We start from the raw sequence: 18,006 nt of genomic DNA, 5'->3' as shown, positions 1-18,006 counted from the left end.
GGGTGCAGCCACTCGAGCAAACAAGCCTCAATTGCCCACTGATTGGGGTGGCTGAGAGCACCATCACTGAAATTTCTGAGGGGGGAGGCATTAATAATCCCCATTCTGTCTCTGCAGCCCTTGCCCCCTTGTTATTTCCCTCTTTGTGTCTTAATTTGGCCCATTATTATTATTTTATAAAAGGGCCTTTTCTCCACCCCCTCCCTCTTGAAGACACTCCTTAGACCGATGGGAAAATGGCAAGGAATAATTATGAAAAACATCAGTGAAGAGAGGGCCATCTGAGAGGGATTAAAGGATTACAATTAAAACTCATTTTAGGGAGGTGATGTGACATTAGCGTTTGCATTCTTCCCCCCCCCCACCCCCCTTCCCCAAACACCCTCCAGGATATCTGGGTCTAAGTTGATTAAATGACAAACTCCAGCTCAGAGGGAAACAACAACAAATTAAAAACTGAGTAAAATGAAAAACAACAACCCAAAAATGATTTACAAAATGAAGTGAAAATGAGGTCACTGAGAATTACTGGAAGTCTGGCGGCAGCTGGAAATGGGGTGGACAGAGCACCTGCCACTAATAGCAGGTTTGTGGTGGTGGGAGCATCCCCTGCTCCTGCTCCAGTGGCAGGTGAAGATGTCTGAGGTCTCTCCTCCAGGATACAGCTGGCGTGCTGGGCTGTGGCAATGGTTGCTTCTGGCAGGACTGGTGCTCTGCACTGATTTCTCCAGCTCTGTGCCCCACTGAGGCCGTGCTGGGTTTTGCTCTGGGAGCTGGGTGACGACGAGGTGCTGGCCCTGCTCTCCCTCCGGCAGAGAGTGATCCCAGCCTGGGAGGTGCCCCAGTGCCAAGGCAGTGCTGGGGCCCTTGTGTCGGCCTCAGCGTGTCCCTTCCTGGCGTGCCTCCATGGCCCATTTTCTCATCTCTTTTTGCAGCTCTCACTGGTGGCTGGAGCCAGCCAGCCCCCGCCCCATGCGGCTCCAAGCAGCTCCGGCACCATTCCCAGTGCTGAGACTCCAACTCTCCCTCGGCAAAGCGAGGCAGAGGGTGATGCCTGTGCTGCAGACACCTTCCCTCTCTCCTCCTTGTCCACCGGGATGATCAGAGGGTCCTGCCCATTCCACCTCCGTTTTGGAGAATCCTGACAGGGCTCCTGAGGGTGGGAGCTGCTTATGGTGGCATTGAAATTCAGTGCTGTCATCAATGAGGGGAGTTGGGAAAGGCAGCGTGCTTGGAGTGGGAGCTGACACTTCCAAATGGAAACACACACTGAGCTGGGATTTTATTTGTTGTGGGAAGGAAATTCTAGGGTGATTGTTGGCCATTTCAGTGAATGAATACGAAGCCTGGGATGGGGGATCTCCCTTTATAAACCAAAAATGTCTGTAACTCAAACTATTCAGATGATGTGGACACCTAAACCCATGCTGCCAGCCCTGTTGGAAGGGAGGATTACAGGAAGATGCAGAGGCAGATGAGTGACTCTGACTCTGCACAGTACTTGGGAAGTCTTGGCTGCCAGAATCCGATCTGCAGGGCCCCAATAACCACAGTGGGACTGAGCCCACATCCTGCCCTGAGAGCACAGCTCTTACTGCTTAAGCTCAGCCCCGAAGCCTGTAAGCGTGTGGCCTGGGAATGCTTTCCCTCCAGCTTGTGCGTTTAGGCCGTGCAGCTTTGGGCTGCAGAGCGAGAGCAGAGAGGAGCTTCTCCTACATCCTCCTGTTTCTCCTGCCAAAGAGGTCGGGCTCATACCCAGCCTGTTCCTCTCGCCTCCATTCAGCAGCCTGGCATAGCTGGGCATCTCATCACGTGGACTCGCACGTGGGGGCGAGCGCTCGTCATGTGAGGTGCCATATCGTGTCTCATATTGGGAGGCAGCGAGAGCTGAAAAAGCTTAACGGAAGGGAAACTCCCCCTCCTCCCCCCCAGATCCCCAGATCCAGCCTATTTTCTTTCCTCTTCTTTTGTTTCTGATTTCCGGAACTATGCGGCAAAGCAAAGCGTGGGGAGAAGAAAGAGGCTGAAGAGAGCTGGCATCTGGCAGGGAAAAGAACAAAATAGCAGAGCAGGGCTTTCCTAGGCAGGAGCGGGGAAGGCGGGCAGCGACTGCCTGGGAGCTGGGCAAGCCCGGGGAAAATTCGGGCTCTAAACATGGAGCTGGCCCCAGGCAGGTACAAACGGGCACAGAGCTTGCTGGTAAAGGCAACACAGGGGGCAGCCCAGCAGCCTGAGCTGTGCTCCGCTCGTGGGCATCCTCCTTGCTCCCCTCCTTCACAGGATCTGTCCTTGGTATCCCTCCTGCTCCATCCCCCCGAGCCCGTCCCAGCAGTGAATTCCCCAGGGATATGCGCTGCACCTCCTGCCCAATGTCAAGACGCTGGTGAGGTTTGGCCCCAAATAGAGGGGAGGTGGAGGTGGAGGCCGTTCTCCTGCAGACGCTGTCTCTGAGGCTGAAATGATCAGTGCAGCACAGTTCATCCTGCGATGTCCCTTTTACAGTCAGGGCTGAGAGATGCCTGAATATATTTTATTCCTCTTATTTCCTCTGTCCCGGCCAGTACAGAAAGAGGTCTTTGCATACAGACCCAATGTTAATTAGGTAAATTAATTAGGACCAAGATGCAGTGTTTTCCCCCTGAGGAGGAAATACAGTAAACTCCATTTTTGTGAGTTGTTTATTCAGCCAGGGGGGTCGAAGGAGAATAGCTGTGTCAAAGAAGCTGCCATTTTCAAGGTCCTTGTGTCTCTTCTGCACCGCCCTAGAAAAGGAACAAAACTTTGTTGACAGCAAAATCTCAGCAGGAGCCCCTGGGCTGAGGGGCACAGGGAAGCGAAGTGGAAAGGGTGCCAGGTTCCCGAGCGCCTGGAGGGAACAGGCTTTGGTCTCCGGCGTTTCAATGGACCGGGGAAAGCAAATCAGCCCTTTCAAGGCCAATCATGCTGTTCTCGAAGGAACACACTGGAAACAATGCGCCCTTGGCAGCGGGGCAGCAGGAAAGGGACTGGGTGGCCATGGCAAGGCCGAGGGCAGGAGAGCTACCAAGGGCCAAGAGCCAGTGGCCATGCTCCTGCTCCATCCATCCCACTCTTCAGAGCCCTGTGAAAGGTGCTGGCATGCACCGGAGCATCAGGAACAGCCCAAGGAGGCTGTCAGGATGGTGCAGAGGGACACATGTGTGTTTCTGGTTTGTGTTGTCTCTTCCCTCTCCACCAGCAGAGTCAGGGTTTGTGTGCTGAAGGAGCATGGAAGCGCCGAGCAGCTCCCTGACCTTCCCCCCAGCCCGGCCTTTTATTCACAGTTTTTAATTCATTCCACCCTGGAAGCCTGTGACCTGGGGGAGCCTGCTCCCAGCCCACGAGCCTGCTCCAGTGCCTCTCCTGGACGTGGCGTGTTTATGAGGCCATGGATGCGCTCCCCGAGACGTGCCGTGCGATGGGCAGGTTCGTGGCTGCAGTTGGGCTGTTTTCATGCCCGGGTGCTGCTGTGTCTCCCGGAGAGGAGCAGAGCTGGGTTTGCCTTGGCAGCCTCTCCCAGCCCAGTGCTCTGCCCACAGCACCATCTCCTGTCGGCATCGCTCCGGCTTGCAGGGGCAGTGCATCCTGGGAATTTCCTTCCGCGGTGCCAGAATACCTTCACCCCAAGTCCGATAGTGCCGATGATCTTCCGTCATCATATTTAACCCCCCTCCCCATCCCTGACCAAAGCCAGGATGAAAGCGGCGGGGTTTTTTTCCTCTTTCTTTCTTTTTTTAATGGCGTTTCATTAGCCTCCAAATCAGACAGGCGAAACAATGGTGTTCTGTCAGCGATGGGCTTTCGTGCTGATTTCATCTCCTCTCTCATCCGTATGCAAACCAGCTTCCAGCAGGCTTTGGTCATGCCATGGAAACCGAGGTGCAGGCCCGGAATGGGGGTTCTCGGAGTGAGAAATCTCCTGTTCGCTTTTTCCCATTTGCATAATGCAACTTTTCTTCCCCCAGACACTGAGGCGCTTTGTTTATAGAGAGCCGAGAGAAAGGGGGATGCTGGGGACAGAGGAGGGACCGCGGGGAGGGGGGAAGCGCCCGGTGGGAGTGGGGAAGAGGAGGGCAGCGCTCGCAAAAGAAGAACGCGCAGAGAACAGTGCGGGGCGACTGGAAGGGAATATATATGAGGATGGGGACTGGGAAATGGGGCTGGGCCAGTTCCCCGTGATCCTGGGACCTGTGCGCTCCTTTGGCCTCTCTGTGCCAGCCGAAGGGTGTCGGGGGGACTTGGCGTGGCTGCGGATCCAGCTGGGAGCCTGGATCTGCACTGAATTAAAGCCGGTTGTCATGATAATGCCCCCCAGAGGAAGCAGGAGCCTTTTCAAGCCTTGCATGAAATACCTCAAAGGGTTTTGTGCAAGAAGCCTCTAAGATCTTCAACTGGTGGAAACCGAAGGTTGTTTGGGGGAATAGTGACCCACGGGGCACACGGGAAGGTGGCTAAGTGACAGCCAGCAGAGCGTGAGGACTCGGCTGTCCTGGCAGGTGGGGGCAGAAACTGTGGGGGGATAAAATCATCCCAGATTTATTCCCAGTGGTGTGTGGGGCTGGGAGAGAAGGAGCTTAACAAACCAAAATGACACGCTGAAAATTCTCTTCCTTGAAATGTGGCACACTGCAAGGTGGCATGGGGAGGTAGGAGGGTGAAGGGATCGAATTGTCCACTCACCACCAGTGCCCCCCGTTTGTTGGAGCCATTGGGGCCGATTTGCCCCCCACCTTGTACCTCTTCTGCCAAATGGTGATCTGCTGCTCTTTGCAAACCAGTTTGAGATCTACGAGGGCAAGGGGCTGCTCTTATGAGTCTCATCACCTCTGATGGCTGCACATCCCAGAAACAAACCTGGTTCTTTTGGCTCCATCCTGGGCAACAGACTTTGATTTGTGAATTGGATGGATGCACGATTAATAGTAATAATAACAATAATAGCAACGAAATGTATTAATCAGTGACGGATGACAGACACGAAACCTGCAATTAGAAGTATTTTAGGATATGTAAAAATCCCTGTAAATGATTTGCAAATGAGGTGCAGACAGTAAAGCAGGCGGCAATGGAGATATTTTTGGGTTTTGCTTCAATGTGGGACTGCTCTGTTTTTAAGGTGCTTCAGCGTGAATTGGATGTACAGACACGCTCCTGAGGGAAAGTCTTGTGTTGGTACCGCAAAATGTGTGACTGGTGCTCCAAAGTGCGGGGTGCTCCTCCAGGACCAGCGAAATCCTACAGGGCAGGGCCAACAGAACTACGGGCAGGAGCCTCAGTGACTCACAGGCTCCTGCCTGCACATGGAAATTGCATGGATTTAGGTGGGAATAGTTCCAGCCTCACTTGTGCCGTTTGCACTTCAGGGGTCTGGTTGCACATGGTACCAGACGTTATCCCAACCCTGTTAAAGGGCAGCTGGGATTCATATTGGATGATCTACAGAATGTGAAATATTAAATCTTTACCTGTGGGCAGGAAAATTCTGCAGTCTAATCCCAGAATCTGATACTGTGGGACAGGAAGAAAAGTGGAGGGAAAATATTTGCGCTTTGGAGGATTCTGCTGTAACTCTGTGGAGTCCCTTTAGCCAGCAGGAATACCCACCTGGACATCCCTCTCAGGTGCTCTGGTACCTCCATGGAGCACAGCTCTGCATCACCGATGTGCTGCACGGAGCAGCTGGGATGCTGCAAATGCTCTGTAAAAGGGATGGGGATTGTGAGGAGTCTGGTTTGGGGCTTTTCCTCTTTGTTTTTAGTCTGGTTTCTGCAGAAAATGAGATTTCTGCCATCGCAGGGAATTCTGTCATTTGTCATCTCTCTCCCAGGAACTTCTGAAATAGGACGACTTCAGCTCCATTTGGCTCAGTGTCAGTTTTTGATCCCCAGTCAGTAGGAACTGCTTTGGGACTTCAGTTACATTTGTTTTTTTCAGAAGCTCATTTCTACTATTGGCTCCAAAAAGCCATTTTTACTTCGAGACAAGACTGGATAAGGGCTGTGACCTTTCCCTTTGGACAGGGAGGGAGAGGGCTCTGAGTGGTGGGGGTTTGCCAGGGTGCAAACTGCAAATGCCTCAGCCTAACGAGCTCTGTGATTAACAAAGCATGAGAGCATTCCAGTCCGAGGAGACTTCAGTCCGAAGCGTTCCTGAAGGAGGCTCACGCACCTCAGACAGTGCCTGCCTGCTCCTGCCTGTATTGAGACAGAGCTGCTGGTGGACTTGGGCAGTTGCCTGTCCCAAGCCCATTGTGGTGGCCTTTGGGCAGTGGCACGGGATCAGAGGAAGGAGCAGGGTGTGACTGAAACACGACTTGGGCTTCGCAGGTGTCCCACGCCAGGAGAGGAAGGGGCAGCAGGTCGGTCGGTGCCGGAGCAGGGAGGGGCCTTTCCAGCATCACTTCCACGCTCACCCTCCCAGCCTCCGGCCTGCTGGTCATGCCAATTTGTCACCAAGCTGGGATTTCAATTAGACCCCAAAAGAAGGGGTCAGAGGTTATGCAAACACGTTGGTAAAGGCCACTCGCCTGGAGGGCTTTCCCGGGGCCACTGGAGCCGGCCCCTTGCTTTACAGAGTCCCGATTGACCCAGGCTGAGGCCGGCATTGTTCCCCAGGCTCCATTCAAGAGGCAGTTTGTCAATAAAATTGACCTCTCGGCTCCTGGGGGTGCTGCCACCTCATCTTCCTCCCTTTCCTGACAGTTTGGCTGGAGCAGAGCTAACGGTCCCTCTGTGGCCCCTGTGCCCCTGGACATGCCAAGGCGGAGGGCAGGGATGGGAGCAGGAAGGCTGCATACTGCAGGAAGGCCCTGCAGCAATCGCAGCAGCTTCTTCTCCCCATGGTGGTTTTTATACTGGTTTCTGCCTTTTGGGCTTTTGTACCTGAGGGCAGTTTCCAGTGGGATCCCCTGGGGAATGCCATCACAAACAGCGGGTTCTGTCCATCCTCTCCAGACCTCGTTCTCCTTTCAGGGCCATCATTCTCACAGCTGCCTCCACAAGAATCCCATGATGGTTTTCTGCCCCTCACCACCCAGGCTGGGTTGGGATGACCTCGAGGTCCCTCCTGCAGAACTGAGCCCCGTTATCCCTCCCTGTTACACAACTGACACCAAGGTCCCACGCAAGGCAGCACCTCTCCCCCTACCAAGCCACGTGCCCACCAGCACATCCACCCACTGTGGGCGTGATCCCACTTTTCAGGGAGGTGTGAGGCTTCCCGGTGGGTTTGGGTGGTGGGACTGCACCAGCCCCTGCGCTGGTGCACTAATTGCGCTGGGCAGCGTTGCAAACAAGCAGTGCTTGAACCCACAAGCCTGAGGAGGCCATTTCAGCTGCGAGACAAATGGATATCGTGGAGCAAGTGGCAATTAGCGTGGGTAAAGAGCCCCTTAGTGACTGTCCCTTACATAACACCTTTGTTCCAGGCCCTTCACTTCATACTCAGTTTGTAAATAAACTTGACTCCCAGCTTTACTGGGGCCTTTATTCCCTCTTTATTTTATTTTATTATTCTTTGAACCCGGGGAAGAACGAGTCGATTGTTCACCCCTAGGGACATGCAGCAATCGGAGGTCCTGTCCGGCCTGGTGGTGCCCACTCGCCCCAAAACGGGCACTGGCAGCAGCCCACGCCAGAGCCACCCACGCAGCTACCACAGCAGCGATTTTAATTGCTTTGTCCCCGCCGATGGTGCCCGGGGGCTCATTACGCCTCTGGCAATGAATGGCAGCCTGGAAGCATGGTTCTGTAATTGCAGTGGCAGTGGGGACTGTCACCGGGGGGTGGCTTGGCAGAGGGGCTGAGCTCTGCCCCCAAAGTTTCAGGTCAGGGAGGAAGCCCGGGGGGCTCTGGATCAGTCCAAGTGCAGGGACCTGTCTCTAATTCACACCGAGTCCTCCCTGTCACCTTCTAACCTGTGGGAGGCTTTTCCTACACCTGCGGTGCCACTGCAAGGCTGGCAGCGAGCAGAGGCTCCAAGGCGTGGTGGGATGTGCTTTGGAGGATTTGGGGTGCCCGGTCCCAGGCTTTGGGCATGCTGTGGAGAGCAGGGCTCGGTGGCTCCTCTGCCTTTAAGCTTTGCTTGTCACTTTTGCCAGGTCCTTTTCCAAAGGGCAGGGCTGCGTGAGGAGTTACTGAGGTGTTCAGTGCCAGGAGTGGTGGCTCTTCCTCCACTGCCGGCTCTCCCTGGGCTCTCCCCTTGTTGCTGGTCTTTCAAACCAGTGCTGGTGATTCTGGCCCGTACTGGGAAGCCGTCGGGGACTGCTCTTTGTTCAGTGCAGGGATGGTCGGGCCCCTGCTCCTCTCCCGAGCCTTCCCTCTCCCATATGGTGCCCATTATCAGACGTGTGCACCAGCCTTGTCTGACAAGGAGCTTTACAGGTGTTGCTGGGATAACGATTCACACTCTAACGAAGGTGGGAAAGATGATTAGCTGGCTTTCTATCAAACAGCACACGGCATCAGCTGCTCCGGGTGGGGGGGAGGTGGTGGGGCTGTGGATGTGTAAGGACATGTACGCCGGGAGCTCCGGGAGCCCGGGCTTTGTCCTGCTTCTAATTCCAATGGACTCTTGGGCACCTCTTTGTGTGCCTTAGTTTCCCCAGCTGTAGCAGAGGGATGTTGTTATTGCTTTGACTTGTAAAACACCCTTCGAGCAGCTGATTGAGCTCCTGCATTAGCAAGAGGTGAATTAGGCAGGTCTCTTGGCAGCTGGGCTGCCACGGAGAGGGCAGAGGAGCTGTCAGAGCCGGGGCTCTCGGGGGACAGGGCTGGAGGGGGGGGAACATGAATTAAATGAACCCGCCGGACACAGGCATGCGGTGCAGTGTGCCTGGAGTGTGTCCTGAAGGCTGTGAGAGCCCCGTGGTGTGGGGAAGGGTCCCTGGTGCCAATGTGGCATGGGCAGGCGGGCAAGGCTTGCTCTGCGCAGATGTATCCGTGCCTTGCCCTGCCTACATCGTGTCTGTGGGGCTCTGGACATTTCCCGCTGATGTATTTTAAATAAAGACTTATTTAGCCGGCAGATCCCGGCATGCCTGAGCCTGACACGGGCACACTGCACACCCAATCCCTGCGAGATGGTGGAATTCCTTCAGCTCTTTCCACATCTTGAATACTGTTGGAGAGAGAGGCAAAATAGGAAAATGAGAGTAAAATGAGCTGTTCTCAGCTATCCTTTGCTCCAGTGCAGGGAAAGCTGTTCTGTCTCACATTACATCTCCCCAGGTCAGGGTGCGATCTGGAGGTGAGCCCTGCCTTGAAAAGTGACGGAGCAGAGGGCTCCCTGCAGGGCTGGGGAAACTGAGGCACGAGCGGCGTCTGGCACCCAAACCACCCCCGAGGCAGAAGACGTGTGAAGGTGGGGTGCTCGCCCAAGCTCCTCGTGCTCGGCCGGGGTGCGATCGTCACCCCGACACCGCCGCGACCCTCCCGTCCCGGGACGGCCCCGGGCGCTGCGGGCAGAGCCGGCGCTGCCTCTCCCCGAGCCCGGGGCCGGCGGGATTATCTGCTTAGCTGCACCATCTGTTCCTCAAACTGCCATCATTATGTTCAACTTGGGAAGAAAACGGCCCCTACAGAGAAGCAATTTGTTCGCTGACTAAACCTTTCAGGCTCTCGCCGTCCCCGGCTCCCGCCGCCGCCGCACGGAGAGCTCCGCGCCCGCGGCCGCCGCGCTTCAACAACTGCGGGGAGAGCGGCGGCCGCGGGCCGGGCACGCCGGGGAACGGGCGTGGGGAGGGCGCAGGGCTCCCCTAATCCGATTACAAAACATAACAGCCTTTCAGAGGGGCCGGGGGCCGGGCGAGGGGAGGAGGAGGGAGGTCCATTTCACACCCGACCCCGACGTCTGGGGGTCTCGCAATGATCTCACTGGAGGGGCTTTTCTTCCCGTCGCAGTGGGTTGCTTTTGAAATGTGCTGCGAGGAGATCAAAAAGGAGAAGGGGGCTGCCTGGGAAAGGGGAGGAGAGGGCTGGGAAGGAGGTGAGGTGGGAGGGGATGGCGCGGGGCTGGGGTGAGCCCTGCACCTCAGGCTAGGGGCGACGACTGGAGCCCAGCACCCCCTTGCTGGGCCACCAGCCCTCGTGCCCCTTCTCCCTCTTGCATCCCTCTTCTCCCTCCCGCTGGGCACAGGGACATGGGTACAGGGACGTGTCCTCCCCTGCCGCCTGAGCGACGAGTGAGGCTGTGGTCCCTGCAGAAACCTTCCCCAACGCCTGCAGTGGCAGCAGAAACGGGGACGGTGACCCACTTCCCTGTGTCTTGTCACGGAATTTCAGTGACACCAAAGCATTTAATGTGCTGATGTCACCAGTTTTCTGTAACGGACAACGAAAGTGGGAAAAGTTAAAGTGATAGTTCGACTTATATCAAACCAAGAAGTTTTGACTTTCTGCTGTGTTTTAAAGTGACGTTTTATGATCACCTGCAAACAAATGCTTTTCACTGACTTTTTTGCATTTTTTGTTCAGTCAGTTGAAGGAAATCTGTGTCCTTCAACAGCAGCAGGTATCAGAACAGGATGGTCCCACCTGAGGCTACTTTGGTTGGGTAGCAAAGCACTTGCCCCAAACTTCGCTGTGCTGGCCCTGCACCCCCTGTCCCCTCTGCGTGGGGTGGGGCTGTGGGCCCCTCCTCAGGGATGGTGCTGGCAGCTGGGGACACCAGTGCCTGCGGGAATCCCACATGGTGAGTGCCGGAGTCTGGCACAGCAAGTGTGAAAGTGTCTGGCAGCCACCCCAGGCTCATGGGAGGTGGGACCCCGACGTGTCCCCCCACCAAGGACCCCCGGCACATCCACCATAGCCCCTCTAGGAGTTCTCTGGGGCTGTGCCCCTGCTCTGGTTGCTGCAGGACCCTCTGTGGCTTCCCTCAAGCTACCGCACTCCCAGGGTGTTCCAATCTGCTCCCAGGCAGGTCTGGGGGCTGCTGACCACACCTGGGACAGGCGGGGGGGATGACAGCCGCTTTGCGGGGGGATGTGGGGCCGGGGTTCTGGGTGCTGGGGGTCCCGGGGCTGCAGTGGCCAGAGGAGCATCTCTCTCACAACGGGGCTGAGTGCTGGGGACATTTATTTGTTGAGAGGAGGGCTCTTCCTTGGCATCAGCCCCTGGTGCAGGGTGATGAGGGGTTAGGGCAAGGCCGGGGTCACCCCTGCACTGGGGACCCTGGTGTCACCCTGCTCCTGCCCCTGGGTGCTGGCTGCTCGGGCTGTCCCACACTCTGTCCTTGGGTGGGTGGGACAACCCATGAAACCCAACAAATGGGCATCAGTGTTTAGGGTGCAGGGAAAACTGGGGGGCTTTGCTTTCCTCCCTGGAATGACACCTGAAGGAAACAGCCAGCAGAGCTGGGCGGGTGCCGTGAGAATTCAGGGGCAAATCCTGAAGCTACAAAAAATCCATATATTTTAATTGTTGTGTGCAAAAGTTCTGTACAAAGTCTTTGCTGCTTTCTGTTCAGCCTCCTGTGCCCATTCCCCAACGAGGTCATCCCTCCTCCTCCCTCTGCGTTCCTTCAGAGAGCAGCTGATGGGGAAACTGAGGCAAGGAGCAGAGAGGGGAAGTGACTGAGCCAAGCCTGGACACCCTGAGGTGTCCCTGGGAGCAAGAGCCGTGCTGCTCCCACAGCAAGCACCAGGATACTGCAGCACCTCTTCACCCTGCAAAGGCCTGGGGACCCCCAGCTGCTCCCAAAACGTTTGGGGCCAGGAGCTGGCTCCTGCATGGGAAGGAGCGTGGCTGTCTCCAGAGCAGGTTGTTGGGAAGTTCAGGCTGCCAGAAGCCAGCAGGCACTGGCAATGACAGACGATTGGTGGTGCAGGACCTCACCGGGGATTCGGGGTCATTACACCAAGGTGCTGATGCCCAGCTCCTTTCCGCCTGCCCTGGGGTCACATCTTTCCTCGGCCACCTGCACCAGAGACATGGAGAGGGGCAGAAATGGGCCCTACTCAAGGCAGATGGGGGCTGGGTGGGGGCAGGAGAAAATGGCCTCAAGTTGCACCAGGAAGGTTTAGATGGAATATTGGGGGGAAATTCTTTCATTGAAAGTGTTGTCCAGCTCTGGCACAGGCTGGAGTAAAATCACCATCCCTGGAGGGATTTAACAGACTTGTGGATGTGGCCTTTGGGGACATGGTTTAGTGGTGGCCTTGGCAGTGGTGGAACGGTTGGACCTGGTGCTTTTAGAGGGCTTTTCCAACCTGAAATGAGTCAGGGATTCTCTGAGTCCATGACCAGGGGCATTTACCGCAGCTCTCCTGCCCTAAATGCTGCTGCAAGACGAGGGAGAGCACCAGCGGCTGGGGGAAACATCCAACCCCTGCTGCTGCCTGATCCCCATAAACCCCTTTTTACAAGTAATTCCCCAGCTTTACCTCCCAGAGGACGTTGTTTTCCAGGTACTGCGCGTCCGGGGGAGACCTCAGCACCTTGGTTTTCAGGACGGCTCCTGCGGACGCCGAAAGCCGGGCGAGGGCGTCTGAGAGCGGGGCGGCCGCTGCCCGGGCTTCCCCTGACATCTAGCGGCAGCGCCGGGGAGCCGGGACCGGGGGGAGCCCAGACCCCGGCGGGGAGCCCTGACCCCGGGGGGAGCACGGACCCGGGGGGAGCCTCAACCCCGAGGAGAGCCCCGGACCCGAGAGAAGCCCCGGACACAGCGGGGAGCACGGACCCGCGGGCAGCTCCGGCCCCGAGGGGAGCAGGACCCAAGGGGGAGCCCCGAACCCGGGGGGAGCCCCGAACCCGGGGGAAGCCCCGGCCCCAAGAGGAGCCCTGGTCCCGGGGGGTAGCCCCGACCTCCACTGGGTTTGCCCAGCGCTGAGCACCACTGGGCTCTGCCCGGCCTGCCTGATGGGGATGCTTTGCTTTGGGGCTGCTCCTGCCCTTTCCCCCCAAAATCCATCAATCCCCCTGCCCCTCGCACCCTCCATCCCGTTGCACTGGAGGCAAAACTCACCTGTGAGGCAGCCCCCGAGCGCTGCAAGCAGCAGGGTGAGGGGCAGGGCACTGAGCTGGATCCACGCTTGGTCAGTGACTGTCCAGCTGCCCCGGGCCATCAGTGGGAACACAAGCTCCAGCCTGCAAGCCAGAGAGGGGACAGGCTTTTGGGAGCTTGTTCTCACAGGCTCGTGGCTCTGGGTGATGGCTTCTGAAGGGGTGCTGTAACAGAGGGTGAGTGGAGCAGCCCTGATCTCAGGGCTCGTGTGGCCCCAGCTTGGTGCATCAAGTCACTGGCACCCCTGATTCTGGCTCCTCTCACCTGTCACCGTAAGTGTCTGCGGTGGCCAGCAGCGTCAGCAGCGTCCCCAGCAAGGCCCCCAGTATCCCCGGCAGCCCGTGGATGTTGTGAACCCCACATGTGTCCTGGATTTTCAGCCTGGAGTGTAGCACGGGCTGGGGAGGGTAGGGAAGAGCTGGTATTGGGATGGGGGTCGGTTGCCCAGGGAGGCTGTGCTGCAGCCCCGTGTTTGCAGGTTTGGGAGCTGCAGGTGGGCCATGCAGCTGCTGCCAAAGGCAGATGGTCCCCTGACCTGGGATCAGTGTCCTTGGCTGTCCCAAAGTGACTCACCGTGAAGAATCTGAAGCCAAGTGGGGAGATCAGGCCAGCCAGGAACCCTGCAATGAGGGCCCCAAAGGGGGTGACCAGCATCTCCCCAGCCATACCCATCACGGCCATGCCAGCCAGGGTGGCATCCTGGATCTGAACCTGATGGAACAGGACATGGTCAGGGGAACCTTGACCCCAGCATGGGACTGGGAGGGGTTGTCTTCCTCAGGAATCAAACTGGTTCTTAACAAGCCTAAGGAAGCCTAACAAGCATCCCCTTATGCTCTGGGTGTGTTCAGGCTCACCATCCCTGTAGGGCAGGATGTGGGCAGGGCATGAGGCTTGGGTTTGTCCCAGGAGAGGACCTACCATTCGTGGGGTGCTCTCCTCGTAGAGGACAGGAGAGAGGATGAAGGTGGCAACGGTACTTGCCACCAGGGAGAAGTAGGTGTTGAGCACTGCCCAGTTCTCAGCATTGTCAAGGACTGTGGTGGCGGAGGTGAAGCTGGGCCAGAAGATCCACAGGTAGATGGTTCCTGCAAGGAGTAGAACAGGCAGGTCTTGATGCTGGAGTTGATCCCTTGTGGGACAGAAACTTCTCGTGAGTGCCAAGAGATGCAAGTGGCCACAGCTTGCAGCAAGGGAGGTACCAGTAGGACACAGGGAAAAGCTTTATCTAGGAGAGGGTGGTGCAGCCCCATGACAGGTTCCTGGGAAGGTGGAGGACACCTGTCCTTGATGGTTTGCAGGAATCTCCTGGCCAAAGCCACAGCCTCACTGTCCTCATGTTGGTGACAACCCTTCCCTCACCAGCTCCATAACTCAGGTGTTGTAGCATTTGAGCTCCGTACCAACCACAGCAAAGACATCCGACTGGTGCCCCATGTCCTGCTGCTCTTCCCTCTTCCTCTTGTCCTTGTGGGGCTGGTACAAGACCCGTGAAACCATCAAGCCGAAATAAGCACCAAAGGTATGGACGGTCAAGGAGCGCCCGCTGTCTCTTACCTGGTGAGTACGGAAAAGCATCGCGCAGGAAGTGGGGATAAGGGATTTTTCTCTCCAGATGAGGCAGAACGTGACATGAGCAGCCTAAACCCACAGCCACTCCCTTTCTGGTGGCTCCCCAGTCGGTGACTCACCCCCATGAGACTGAGCAGGATGTATTCATTGAGAGTGCACACGGTGACTTCCAGCAGGGCCAGCAGCAGCATCTGGACAGGGTTTACCCTGCCTAGAACAGCCCCGCTGGAGATCAGAACAGCTGCGGTGCAGAAGTCAGCACTGACCATGCTGGGAAGGAGAGGAAAGGTGTGGGACTGGAGCTGGCACTGCCAGGGATGAGCACGGGAACTGGGGGAGAGCTGAGGGGGGACAGGAGCTGAGCCCACAGTCCAGGCCCTGCATCCCACTGCTCCTGCAAGCTGGACAGGCAGCCAGAGCCTTGTGGTGCTGGTGACAAAGGGATGGCTGGGCTTGAGGCAGGTGGGGGCCAGGGTGCCCCCTAAATGCCTGGCTGCAGCCTTGGCAGTACTCACACAGCCCTTACTAGGGCGGTGCTCGAACAACCCACAGGCCTGGTGCTACTTGTCTGCAAAATCCTCCTCCAAAGCAGAGCCGTGAGTTTTACAGAGGAGGGAGCCAGTGTGCCAGGGCTGGGCTGGGCTGGGCTGAGCCGTCTGGGCAGCAGCAGCTCCCTCCTGCCTTACCTCTGAGCTCCCACGTAAATTTTGCCATTGAGGAAGAAGTAAAAAAACCCCTGGAGCAGAACAGCCCACTGGATGGTGAAGGCTATGATGAGGATGCTGATGGCCGCACTGCCTGGCCCATAGCGGCCGAGGAATGCCACCAGGAGCCCGAAGCTGAGCAGCACTTGGATGTGGACATCCCAGAAACCTGGCAGAAGAGAGGCAGAAGGATGGGTCTGGAGGTGTTGAGGGCAGGCAGCCGCCCTCCTGCCTGCTGGTCCCTGAGGAGACTGAGACAGGGCTAAGACCCCCCCCTGCTCTGACAGGCTTTGGGGAGCTGAAGGCTCACTCCACTGCCATGTGTCTGGAACCACGGTGGATGATCTTCCTTGGAGATTTGCAGTGGGGAGTGCCAGGGCCAGGTAAAGCCATCCCTGCCTGATGTGGCCCAGTCACCCTTTGCAGGGATCCCGGTCACCCCGTCCGCAAGTGCCCTGTCCAGATATCTCAGGACACTCACACGGTTCACCCCACAGCCCAGAAACCTCCTGGGGTGGCCGAGCACTGCCTGCACCCACTAGACCAGCATGAAGACAGGTCTGAGATGTCAGCACCCCTGGGACCTCACTGCTGCCCCCGGAAACATCACATCCCAATTCATGGGACGAGGAGAGAGGAAGGATGAACAGAGAACTGGGACTAGTCTTTTACCATTTGGTGGCAAACCAGAGGGTGGGGGACTTGATTCTTGCTTGGGCTAAATGCCATTTACACCCCTTGAGCCGACAGCTGTGGCCCGGCATTCTCCATGAGTCACTGCCTGGGTGGGGTTCCGCGGGCAGGTGAAACCAGGAGAACCTGCCAGCTGCCAGCTCCCTGCCCAGCGGCTCCACTCGCTCCCCTCCCTCAGCCAGGACACTCCGAGGCTCCTCTCCCACTGACCACCTTGTCTTTGCTGCAGAAAGCGAGGGTCAGCCCCTTATCCCAGCGGGAGTTCTGCAGGGATGCCCAGCATGCAGTAGGATGCTCCCAGCAGGACAGACCCCCCCCCCCAGCTCCCCGTTGGACCCTGTGGTAGCACCCAGGGAGCCAAATCCTCTGTGGAAGGGGCTCAGTGTAAATCCCCCGGCACTGCAAAACCCAGCCAGTCAGTGCGAAGCTTTACAGACCCTAAAGTGCCAGGAGCAGCTGCTGTGCTCCCTACCAGGCATGGGAGGATGAGCCCTAGTTTTTCCCGTCACTCAGTGATCCCCTCTGAGCTCCAGCTGCTCTAACACGTGTCCTAACCCAAATATCTCTCTTTTGGGGCTGGCTCTGTCCAAGCATTTCAGAAATCCTTGCAGCATGTCTGCTTTACCCCTCTGGGATGCACCAGTACCCCAACCCTGCAGCTTGATGTTCCCTCTAACTCTGGGGTCTGTGACAGGTCTGCAGCATGAACTGAGCACGGTGACACCCCGTGCCACCCCCTCAGCAGAGCTGCTCTGCACCCATGGGCGTGGGGGTACTCACGGGGCTGCTGGAAACGCGAGTCCTGGTTTCTCTGGCTGCAGTCCAGCTGCGGGGGGCAGTAGCTGGGGCTGCTCTCGGGGCTGTACCGGGCAAACACGGCGAAGAGGAGGATGTTGAGGATTTGGAGGAGGAAGCACAGCCCAGAGAGCCGGAGCCTCGAGGCAGTTGTGTGTTCAGGCATGTCGGGGGGCAGCCAGGGCAGATGAACCCCTGCAAACGGGGTGCATGAGGAGAGCCACGCTGGGAGCGCAAACTCCGCCTGCCAGGGTGGCTGCCAGGTCCTGCCCTGTCTCCCACACCTCCAAGAGACTGCCGGGAGCGGGACAGTGCTGCCAACACGGAAACTTGGGACTGGATGCCCTGGCACGCCTCCACACCTGGCATTGCCACATCAGGTGGCTCAGGCCACTGTGCTGGGAAGTGTGTGGGCTGTGTGGGATCAATGTCCCTCTCCGCTGGGTGCAAACAGGGCGGGGGAAAGATTTGGGGAGTGGCAGGAGCTGTGGGGGGATGCATGAGATTTCAGCCTCTGCATTGTAGAAACACGGTGGTTTTGGGGACTAGGTCAGGCAGAGGAGGTGGAGGGTGATGCACAAGCGGGAGGGACTGACCCACTGTGCCAGTGCTGGCTCAGCAAAGTCCCACAAAAGTAGGCTCAAATTCCCTGGTCAGAAGGAGAAATGAGTATTCAGGGGGCTTTGGGGATGAGTTTTCCTGTGGGCCTGTGAGAGGAGAAGGAGAATCTGAGCCTTGAAAAACAAGAGCAAGGAGCAGAGTCAGGCTCCTGATAGAGCCCACGCCAGGAGCTGGGGGAGCTGAGCACGAGGGGTTCCTTCGCTTTTCTTTGGCTGCCTCTGCTTCTGCAGAGGTGTTTGTATTGCACCAAGAGTGGGTGAAGATCCCAAAAAGGGAGGAGAAGAGACAAGGAGCGGAGCAGTAACACGGTGTGTGTTTGGGAAGTGACTTGGGTGACTCCTTTCCACAGCGCTGGGCCAAATTCTGAACTCAGATAAGCAGTGGTGGGCTGGGGTCATGCCCGGATGCCATCGGGATGGGGAGGGGGGATGAGTCACTTATGGGAGCCCCTGCAAGTGTTCTGCTTCGGGCTGTGGTTTTGTGAGGGCCGAGGACTGTAGCTGCTGCCTTCACTTGGGAAAAAAGTGAGAAACACTCAGCTCGTTTGTGGTACCGCAGAGCTGGGAATCAGCATCCTCCAGCCCGGAGCTGCTGCTGGGGGAGA

General features: G+C 57.3%; 1 protein-coding gene across 2 annotated transcripts; it reads right to left on the bottom strand.

Moving 5' to 3' along the window:
• Positions 1–11,425: 11,425 nt before the first annotated feature.
• On the bottom strand, positions 11,426–17,024 carry RHBG (Rh family B glycoprotein). 2 transcript variants are annotated; one of them, XM_068995284.1, is made up of 11 exons: positions 16,767–17,024; positions 15,276–15,462; positions 14,709–14,859; positions 14,421–14,574; positions 13,939–14,105; positions 13,591–13,728; positions 13,282–13,415; positions 12,979–13,100; positions 12,398–12,471; positions 11,850–11,931; positions 11,426–11,739 (listed from the first exon to the last, which is right to left on the bottom strand). In XM_068995284.1, the coding sequence occupies exons 1-10, from the start codon at positions 16,945–16,947 to the stop codon at positions 11,866–11,868; spliced, it is 1,374 nt and encodes a 457-aa protein (XP_068851385.1). In that variant the 5' UTR covers positions 16,948–17,024; the 3' UTR covers positions 11,426–11,739; positions 11,850–11,865. The 2 variants fall into 2 exon arrangements, with proteins under 2 accessions (XP_068851385.1, XP_068851384.1); XM_068995283.1 differs by having other exon boundaries at positions 11,426–11,931.
• Positions 17,025–18,006: the final 982 nt, after the last annotated feature.

Source organism: Aphelocoma coerulescens, chromosome 25, assembly GCF_041296385.1.
Source record: "Aphelocoma coerulescens isolate FSJ_1873_10779 chromosome 25, UR_Acoe_1.0, whole genome shotgun sequence".
In the NCBI taxonomy this organism is placed as follows: Eukaryota; Metazoa; Chordata; class Aves; order Passeriformes; family Corvidae; genus Aphelocoma; species Aphelocoma coerulescens.
Note: the sequence above shows the minus strand (reverse complement) of the source record. Positions and strands in the feature narration are given on the sequence as shown.